Genomic DNA, 10405 nt, shown 5'->3' on the forward strand with positions numbered 1-10405 from the left:
CTTTTGGTAGAATTCTCTATCTGGAAAGCTAGGAGCCTTACTACATCACCGGCAAGGCCTGCCACGTCTTACATAAGCACTGCCCAAGAGACACAAATCACTTGTGAACATTTCAAATACACCATCTTCTCCTATAACACCCTGCATGACTCAAACACAGATGGAGTCATCGTTTAGGTGTTTTAGAGCAGTGGTTCTCAACTATTAAAGGGAGGAATAGCTTGGAGGTTTATTAAAATTCAGAGGTTGGGGCTACACACCCAGGGACTGTGATTATATATGTGTGTATGTGTGTGTCTTACAAGAACATATTTTCTGGTGGGGGGAGGTTGTTTTTTAACAAGAAACCCAGATGATTCAGATGCAGGTGGTCACTTGACCTTATGGAGAAACATCACATCTAGAACCTATAAAGTGTTAAAATCCTTTGGCCAAAAGAATTGGGAGCTGAGGTTACAATACTTCTGTTTATAAAAGTTCAAAAGTAATTGGTCACTCCAGGAAAGAGAGCAGGTATGTCTTCCATCTCCCTCAGGTTTTCTTATTATGTCTGTACCACACTCCTCTGAGGTAATCAGCGTGAGTCATATTATACTGACTTTGCCAATAAGGAGATTAATGCCGACTAAGGGATCTACCAAGGGTTACCAAGCTAGTTGGGGCAGGTCTCTTGACTTTTACACAGAGGTCAAATGAGATGGTATCCTCTCAGACACTCCCCAAGTCAAAAGCCTTGAGAAATACATGAAGAAAATGTAAACACATTTCACGATCCAGTTTTAGATAAAGTTTTCCTCATCTCTCTCATTGAACGCTCTCCTTCAGTAGGCAACTCTGGGCTAAGCTACCTTCAAGCACTGGCTTTGGGTACCCATTACAGAGATGCCTGTGACTCATGTTCATGCTGCTGGGAGAAAGAAAAACGTACGATCCCCTGTGGAAAAACATCAGCACACATTTTCCCTGGTAGGGGACTTTGGCATTAACCAGGATAGACGCAACTTGAGTTCTTAATTCACTTTAGACCTAGCTTGGGCCTAGAAAAATAGAACAGGGTGTCTCTTAAAAAATCCCACAAACGTTGTATATTTTCAGGAGACGGAAGTACGCAGATGTCTTCTCTGAGTTCAGAAACTGCCCCGGAGACTTCCTGGCTCACGGGTTAGGCTTTGCGTACCACATCACGAGGTACTGGAGGGAAGATAAAGACTCTTTGATGGTGGAAAATCACTCTCATCTAGAGCCTTCTCCTCCCTTGCCCTCGAGGGAAAACCTGCCTTCTCCCTCATGAGAAAAACTCCAAATATAAAGGATGAGACAAAGAAAGAAATATTTAACCAAATCCGTTAGGAAGCCCCCGCAGAAACAATGCATCTTTTCAATAGGTTAGGATGTTATGAATAGACAATGTTGTGCGTGGGGTGTCTGTCTCGGTCCCCACAGTGAGAAATGCCGTTTGCCATTAGACACTAGTTTAATTCCCGAGCTCAAAAGAACCGTGTTCATTTGCCAAAATCCCACCGCTCTGGGAACTGCAAAAAATAGTTTCCATAAAACACTAGAAACATCTAATAGTAATAATAATGATAATAATGATAATAACAACGATGTCAACAACGGTCTCCCTGAGTACCCCTCACTTCCTAAGTACTCACCAGCTGTGTTAGCTCAGGCTCCTACGACGATGTACCATAGACAGGGGGGCTTAGTAGCCACGGACATTTATTTCTCCTGGTTCTGGAGGCTGGACATCTGAGATCAGGGTGCTGGCACGGTCTTTCCGGTGCCAACATCTAACTTTTCATCACATCTTCAACATGGCAGCAACCATGTAAGCTAGCTCTCTGGTCCCTTCTTATAAGGGCACTAATCCCCCTGATGACCTGGTAACTTCCCAAAGGTCCTACCTCCAACTACCATCACACCGGGGGTTAGGGCTTCAACACATGAATCTGAGGTTAGGGACACAAACACTGAGTCCTTAATACCAACCTAGAGCCAAAGGGATGACCGTGGCTTCGGCATGCTTTCACCAGTAGCCCCGGGGAGCCCCATTTCTACCCGTACCTGAGCCTGGCTCACATCTTTCTTTACGATAGCCTGTAATCCCTTCGGAGTCAGCGGGAGGTCTTGGGGAGGCCTCAGGCTAGTTTTGGCCACTCTCCATGCAGGGGATTCTTCAAAAGTGTTCAAAGAATGGACAGACCCCTGGGCAGCAGATATCAAGTGAAAGAGCGGTAGGTTGTCCTTGACATTGTTCTCTGACACCCTGTCTCCACTAGTCTCCCTCAGATGAAGACTAGTGATAATAAACAGCTTTTTAACCACAGACAGCAGAGTGCCAACTCAGAAGTCCTGCGATGTGGAAATGGCTCATTCAATGGCTAATGAGAGCCTCAGGCCCAGCCAGCCATGGTCAATCTGAAGACACCATTTGCCTCGCCCAAACCAACCAAAAAAAAGTTAGAATGACGGGGAAAACGTAAAAAAAAAATAATAATAAAACAATGTGCATGCCACCGTGAACTGCGGTTTGATACCAGTTTCTTTGCTTTGGGGCAGTAGGACTGCCTGGTCAAATGCGTTCGAAAAATCCCCAGCGACAGAAATGTCGGTTGAGCCGTCGCACCACACAGCCCGCCAAGCACTCAGATAGCAAAAATGTGGCGTGTTCGTGTCTGCCCGGCAAACGTGGCCTCTCTGCACATGGAAAGTAACCTCGTGATCGGAGTGGGAGCTGGAGTTGCCGTGACAAACGCACACAGCAGGGCCCGCTGGAGCCCTGCGGTCCTCTGGTGAGGACGCCTCGAGAGGCTTCCAAACTAACAGGTCTTGCTGGCCGGCCGCACGTGGGCTGATTTCATTCTGCCAGCCGCCACGGTCTTCTGACATAAGGAAGTCTCCTCAGCAATCAGTTGTTCCCGCACCGTAAAATTCCCCGACAGAAACACTCATGAGACCACGCCTGCCCTTGGCCAGAAGTCAGAGAACACGGAGCAGATATTCTAGCCACTTGTCGGTTTGTTTTGGGGATGGGCCCGGCTGCTTTAAAACAGAACTGATTTCTTTAGATGTACGAAGTATCTTTGCTGGGAGACGCCTGCCGTGCTACACAGTCTTCCTGATTCACTCAAGGCGCTGAAATTTCCTCTGTCACTTGCGTTTGGAAAAGAGCTGAAAAGCGTGTTACGTGCTGGTCCTCACGTCCTGAGGAGACATACACGCCTCCCCCTGCAGAACGCGCCCACCCTGCTCAGCACCCACACTCACGGGAGGCCCGGGGCTCGCTGGGACGTCAACTACAGATTCGCCAAGTGAAAAAGACAATTCGTGTCACATCTGGGTTACCTCACATGCACAGTTATTTCGAGTTGGGTAGACCCAGGCGTGATGGCCTATTTGTGCAGAGTAAGTGAGGCTGAGACAGTAGCCGCTGTGGCACGCACAGGCCTGCCCCTAAAATATGTACTCCTGGTGCAGGAACACGAGTGGAAACCCCTGACCCACAGCCCTCCTCTTCCCGGCCCCTGCCTCGCGCACACGGGGGTGGGTATAAGGACGGGGGCGGGTATAGAGATGCAAACACCCAACTGAGTCATTGCACGTACCTCGCAATCAGTTGCCCCTTGGGGCCAGGGGTGTTCACACAGGCCTGGATCTGGGAAGAGGACCAGGCAGGCCTGGGAAGCAGGCTTTTGTGGTTGTTTGGGAAGGAAGCTCAGGATCCTAGGAACCCAGGGAAGGGACTAGAAGGAGGGGTTCTGGCTCTGTGTACCATGGGCTCCTCACCCTGGGAAGAGGAACCTACCTGGCCAGGGACACCCAGCGCAGAGGCCTCCAAAGCATGGGGCCTGGGGACAGCCACTTGCCGGGGGTCTCCGGGCAGCGTGGCTATGGACAGACCCCAAAATGGGGGTCTATAGGGTTGGCCTGGAGTGTAAGATATTCTGGCTAATTAATGATCTGGTTCATAGAATTGTAGATTTATCTTTCATAGGAGACTAATGACCAGTCAGAGGATAACAATACACTTAACCTCACAACTACCATCAACATAATCATTAGACTGTGACCGACTCAAAACATCTCCAGTTTTCCAAGGGCCAAAAACTACCTGTACGCATCACAACCGTGCATAATCAACACACAACCCATTATGGAAATAAGGACGTGCCGGGTAGGTCAGAGGATTTAGGCTGACTACTTACAGTGGGTAAAATTTCAAATGCCATTCGTGTGGATGAGACCATATCTTCCAGGTGCTCTGATCTGGCTTATTTCCTTCCTGGTGAATTTTACGGAAGCAGGCAATACCAACCTCTCCTGAAGTTCCTGGGTGTCATGAGACATGAGAAGCCCGTGCATGGAAAGCACCATCGTCACTGGACATGGAAAGCCCATTCCCAATTAGTAGCACTGACCTGTCCTTTCATATCTGGAGCAATGGGGATGGTGGGCCAGATGGTGGAGTAGACGCCAAAGAACACCAGCCAGATCAGCATGCTTCCCCAGACAGCCAGGTGACTGAACTGCAAAAGGAAACACACGCTCAGGCAGGGCTCGTCCGCTGGCACAGGGGAGCCACCTGAACCCCACCTGCAGCAGGGTCCCTGTGTCTAAGCCACCTTTCTTTATGGGAACATTTGGCCTATCACTAGTCACTGGAAGATTCCATCTTCTGATGATCTGGTCTCAGAATGTTTAATGGTGAATTCAAGTAACTGGTGGCCCCAAATTACCCTGAAGATCAAGGTGCTTTTGCTGCCTCAGGTGACCTTCTAGACCCATCCCATACTGTTAGCAGGCCTTTCACTGGGCCTCAGCAGCGTTTGCTCCAACATGGAGCTACATAAAGCCAGGCCTTGTTAATCAGTAAGAAAGCACTGAACGGAGAAAAAGAACAAGCTGTTCTTACTTATTGAGACTTTGGTTGTTCTCTCCATTTTCCAAAGAACTTTTTACAAATCTGGGATGGATAGGACATCTTAACAATCCTTTAAGCACCTAATGAGTTGCCAGCTTTTTCTCCTTTGTCCTCTTAATGTGATGATGCTTGATGTCTTCCTTTCTTCCACGCTCCATGACAGAATCCATCATCAAGGTCTGCTAGCTTTTTTAAAAACTAGCATCTGGAATCTGACCATTTCTCACTACCTCCTCCTGTAACATCCCAGGCCAAGCCACCATCACCTCTCATCTGGATGAATTGCCCTTGTCTCTTAATGGATTCCCTGCTTCCACATTCATTTCCAACCTCCTCCTTCATTTTCCCAGACACAAGTAGAGCCCATTTAAACAGCAGTGATAGACAAACACAAAACACGAGTTATCATCCTGACATGTGGCAAATCAGCAAAACGTCTGAAGTTTGGGAATGATTAAATGTTGGAACTGGATAAAACTTAATAGTCTTTCATCATGAACAAAGGTTTTATGAAAGTATACTTTTAGGTATGGAAAATGTTCATGATATATTCCTCACTGAAAAAAGATCACAAACCTACGTGCTCTGTAATGCATTCTCTTATTAAAAATACACACAGAACAAAGTCTGTAATGTTGTCCAGAAAAGTATTAACAGTAACTGTCTCTTGGTGGTCAAGTTAAGGAAATTAAAAATTCTCCTTTTTGTCCTTCTGTATTTTCTGTATTTGTTTTGTTTTGTTTTAACAACATGCCTATGCACTTGAAATGACAAAACTGTTTTTTTTTTAATTTTTTAATGTTTTATTTATTTTTGAGAGAGAGATAGAGACAGCATGAGCAGGGGAGGGTCAGAGAGAGAGAGACACACACAGAATCCGAAGACAGGCTCCAGGCTCTGAGCTGTTAGCACAGAGGCCGACACGGGGCTCGAACCCACGAACTGTGAGATAGTGACCTGAGCCAAAGTCGGACGCTTAACTGACTGAGCCACCTAGGTGCCCCGAGAAAACCGTTAAGAGCTTAGAGATGTTAGTAAGTGCCAAGCAAATGAATCATCAGAAAACTCTGGATTGCAAATTTGCCCTGATAAAGATCAAATGGCAATTTTTACATGCAAAATTTAAATAAGATAGCTAGATACTGCTGATTGTTTTCCCAAGGCTTAAAGAGATTCCATGCCATAAAACACACACAACACACACACACACACACACACACACCCTATAAAGATAGAGAAACAATTCCAGAGAAAACTTACTTTAGTCCAAGCTGTGGTCTCCAAACCAGCTTTCAGGCAGACAGTGACAACAACATACTGTGAAGACAGAGGAAGTGGGGAAAACATATTATCCTCGGTGACTTAGTTTTATTTCCCAGGAGAATCACAAGTCTCCTCTCCAGAGGCAGCTGGAGTTACTTTTGTGCTTTTCTTAACTTGGGAAGATTTGGGGGAAAATCACCTTTCTGTGTTGCCCTTTTCACAGACAGATGTGAAACTGTCATTTGAAGAAAGGCGTAACCTGTCCAGAAATCTCGACTCTGTCAAATCTCCACTAAAAAAGTAGGTAAGCATTTCACAACCATTTTGAACCTCAAGGAATCTATACTATATGGTTTAAAGATTTGAAACAAATAATATAAAGAAAGGCCTTATATAAAGGTTTTTCAGAGGCAGAGCCCACACATGTGCCACTTATGAACAGTTCCGTAAAGAGATAAACTTACCGTGTAAACAATATTTCCAACAAATAAATAGTCTGTGGCCTGGCCACTGGCCAATGGAGTATCTGAAAAACAAAGAAAGTTATTACTAACTTCTGGGGAAGAGCACTGCAATCTGTTTTGTTCAGAACATAAAAATAGAACTTTGGAAACATTTATTAAATTGTAAGGGATTTTCAAAAATTGCATCATCTGTGATTCTAATGCCTCCTATTTCTAACTGTGAGTTTTTTCATCTTGTGTCTTCTTCAAATGAAGCAAACAAAGAAAATCATGTTTCCAACATATTGAACCAAACACCTGAAACTGCACTGAAATTTACATTTTTGTAAAGATTAAAATCTCCCCTTGTTGGGTTAAACAAAGGAAAGAGTAAGGAGGTCATTATCTATCTTTTTTTAATGCCAGTATTAGACTCTTTCTGAGTGTTCCCTTACTCTTCAATTTTCATTTCTGCTAAATTGGAATTACAGGCCAATAAAGATAACTCCATGAATACAGATCAATTCATGATCACGGACCTCAGAGAAGTCACTACTCATGTTCTCATATGCAACCACATGACATCTAAAAATTGGAGGAATGTGAACAATCCAACGAGAGACATTTAGAAAATATGAGGGTGTTGAAGCTTCAAGTTTTAAAAAATCTTTTCTACTTTTTTTCTTTTTAGGGATGACTATTACAATGGATAAAACGATCACTGAGGCTGAACTCTGACAGAATTGTCTAACTTGCCAGCTGTGGGAAGTCTGGTTACTATCCTGAGGGGGTGAAGCCTGTTTCAGCATCAGGAATGGTTTCTCTGGATGACACTGCCAATCTCCTTTTATACTCAAATTTAGATCTGTGGCCTACATACTGAGTATACAGGGATTTTTTGTATTCAAATTTCCAACCCAAGAGCTGCTGTACACAAGTATTTTGGCTTGCTGATTTACACATCTGCTTTGAGGAATCTGACTCTCATGAAAGATTCAACATCCGTTCAGTTTTCTAAAACACTAAAATGGTCAAGCAGCATCATAGGCAGACTCTGGGGCTTGTGGGTGGGGATCAAGCTCCCAGGCATCGCCCTTCTCCTGACTCTAGATAGGTAAATTTGTGGATATAAGGGAAGATGGCTCGCAAAGTGACATAACGGGCAGCATTAGCCATATGCCTAAATTAAGGGACGGCTGTCAGGGAACGTAAGAGTTATCCACGGGGAGCACAGAGAGATGGCCACTGACTTACAAGGGAATGATCTCAAAGCTCAGGAGAGAGACTGGACTCTTAGGCAGAATTTCATTAAAAGGGAAGGAAGGAAAAGAGTTCAAAACACCTACTATTCCATTACTGGGCAATAAATAGGAATAAAATACTGAGATGTGCTATAACATGGGTAAACCTTGAAAATCTGGTGCTAACTGAAAGAAGCCAGTCACAAAAGGCCATCTATTGTAGGATTCTACTTCCTGAGCTGTTTGGAATAGACCAGTCTACAGGGACAGAAAGTAGATTATTGATTGACAGGAGGTGGGTTTTGGGGGGGAGGGTAAATGAGGAGTAACTGCTCATAGGTATGGGGTTTCTTTTGGGCGAGGTTAAAATGCTCAAACATTGCTTAAGGTGACAATTGCACAACTATTTGAATATATTAAACACCATAGAATTGGGGTACATTGTAGGGCATGTAAATTATGTACTAATAAAGCAGTTATTAACAATAATTCAGTTCTCCAGACACACTTTGCTACATTTCAAATGCCTAACGGGCGCAGGTGGCTAGTGACTACTCTGTTGGACAGAAGGGAATACAGAACATCACTACTGTCCAGAAAGTTCTATTGGACATTGCAGGCCAGAGCGGTGATGTTGGAGGTGGAATGAAATGATAGGGGTTGGCACCTATTTTGAAGGTGTACATGACAGGATTTAGGATGTGACTACGGGGTGGGAAAGAACATGAAGAATCAAGGGTGATTTCAGGTTTCTGCCTGAGCACCTAGGCAAATGGTGTTATCATTTACTTGAGATGGAGAACACTGGTTCTGGTCATATTAATATAGGGACACTGATAAAAAGAGCGACACATTAAAATTTGGTCCCAAGTGGTCAGTATTTTGTATATGTATTTATTTTTAATGCTTATTTATTTTGAGAGAGTACATGAGACAGGGGAGGGGGAGGGGAGGGAGAAAGGGAGGGAGGGACGGAGGAAGGGGGAGAGGGAGAGAGAGAGAGGGAGAAGGACAGAGGGAGGGAGAGGGAGAGAGACAGAGAGTGGGGGGAGGGAGGGAGAGAGGGAGAGAGAGATAATCCCAATCAGGCACCACACTGTCCGCACAGAGCCTGACTCAGGGCTCAATCCCACGAACTACTAGATCATGACTTGAGCTGAAATCAAGTGTCGGACGCTCAACCGACTGCGCCACCCAGATGCCCTCCCAAGGGCCCTGACCAAGGGGTCAGTATCTTAAATTCACAGTAGGAAGAACAGGTTAACAAAGACGCATAATGCTATTAAGAGAGAAACAAAAGCATATTGAGAAAAATGAGGTGGTGAGAAGGGAGGCAGGTTAGCGACGAGCATTCAAAGACCACGTAGCCCTGCTCTCTTGTTCTAGCTCTGCCGTTATTTAGTTCTTTAAAATGTTAGCTTCTAAGTCTCAGCTTCCACTTCTATAAATTGGGGATTTCATGCCAGATACAGATGATGATGACTGAATTATCACCCCAATTCCTCTACGATAGAAATTCTAAGACCGTAAGGTCTGCATTCTTAGCTGTACACCAGCCCCCGGGGGGGAATGGTGGAAACCTGAGAATTTCAGGCCTTCCTCCTGTTCAATTTAGCTCAAGGTGGATTTCCTGGTCTCAGTCTACGTGTAAATGAATGCAGCACAAACACCCGAGTACCCTGAAGTTCAACCTACATCAAGCCCTAACAGAGTCTAGGGTCCAGGGCGACCAGATGGAAAAGTGAGAAGAGGTGAGAGACCAAACTGAAAATCAAGGTTCACAATTATGGTTTTGACGACTTTTTAAATTGCCCTTTAGTACTAGTGTTTCAAACGTTGGCAGATTCATGTACTAAAAGAAATTAAATAAAGCATTGGTCCAACATGAAGGGCTTAGAGTGAATTTCATATTTTATAGACGTCAAGAGAAAAGTGTTGAGCGTGGTAGGAAATTCTACAATGGAGAGAGAACATGTTACCCACTATATGGCTCTGTTTTGAGCACTCTGTGTATATTCATATGCTTACCAATCTATGTATTACTAATATACAATTATTAGTGTTACTAATACGTAATACTCCTTTGATATTCTAACAACTGTATGAGACGGTATTATTACCTGCATATTTCAGATGAGAAAACTAGGGCAGCAAAGAGAGGTCAAATGACATGAAAAAGATCACCCACTTTGTGATAATAAACTGCAAGTAAGGATTTGTTTTCATTACTGAGCTAGAAAAATGGATCCCAGAGAATAAAAGGAATTAAGTTCAAGAGGGAAAAACATTGTATTAAAAAGCGCTCCTGGGAAGTACCAGCACCTAAGGGGAAAGAACTTTCAGGAGAGAACTGAGGGCAGAAACTGAGATTCCTAGGACGGAAATTCTGGGCCATGCACGGAAGCAAACGCGGCGCGCAGGCCCGGGGAGCAGCAGCAAAGCCCTGAAACCTGAGTGCGGGTGGGCACTGCGTCAGTCCGACATTCTTCCAGGTCATTCTTTGTTGCGCGCGACTGTCCTGTGCATCGCAGGCT

The 10405-nt window shown here is 44.7% G+C and overlaps 1 protein-coding gene across 1 annotated transcript in view; it reads right to left on the reverse strand.

The window, feature by feature from the left end:
- ATP8A2 (ATPase phospholipid transporting 8A2) overlaps nucleotides 1-10405 on the reverse strand; it is a 468564-nt gene that overhangs the window by 161300 nt on the left and 296859 nt on the right. The window contains exons 30-32 of the mRNA XM_077745423.1: nucleotides 6652-6713; nucleotides 6185-6241; nucleotides 4422-4529 (exon numbers count right to left, since the gene is read on the reverse strand). Coding sequence (XP_077601549.1) covers nucleotides 4422-4529; nucleotides 6185-6241; nucleotides 6652-6713 — 227 coding nt within the window. The remainder of the gene's footprint in view (nucleotides 1-4421; nucleotides 4530-6184; nucleotides 6242-6651; nucleotides 6714-10405) is intronic.

The sequence above is a fragment of the Crocuta crocuta genome, unplaced genomic scaffold, assembly GCF_008692635.1.
Source record: "Crocuta crocuta isolate KB4526 unplaced genomic scaffold, BGI_CrCroc_1.0 scaffold258, whole genome shotgun sequence".
In the NCBI taxonomy this organism is placed as follows: Eukaryota; Metazoa; Chordata; class Mammalia; order Carnivora; family Hyaenidae; genus Crocuta; species Crocuta crocuta.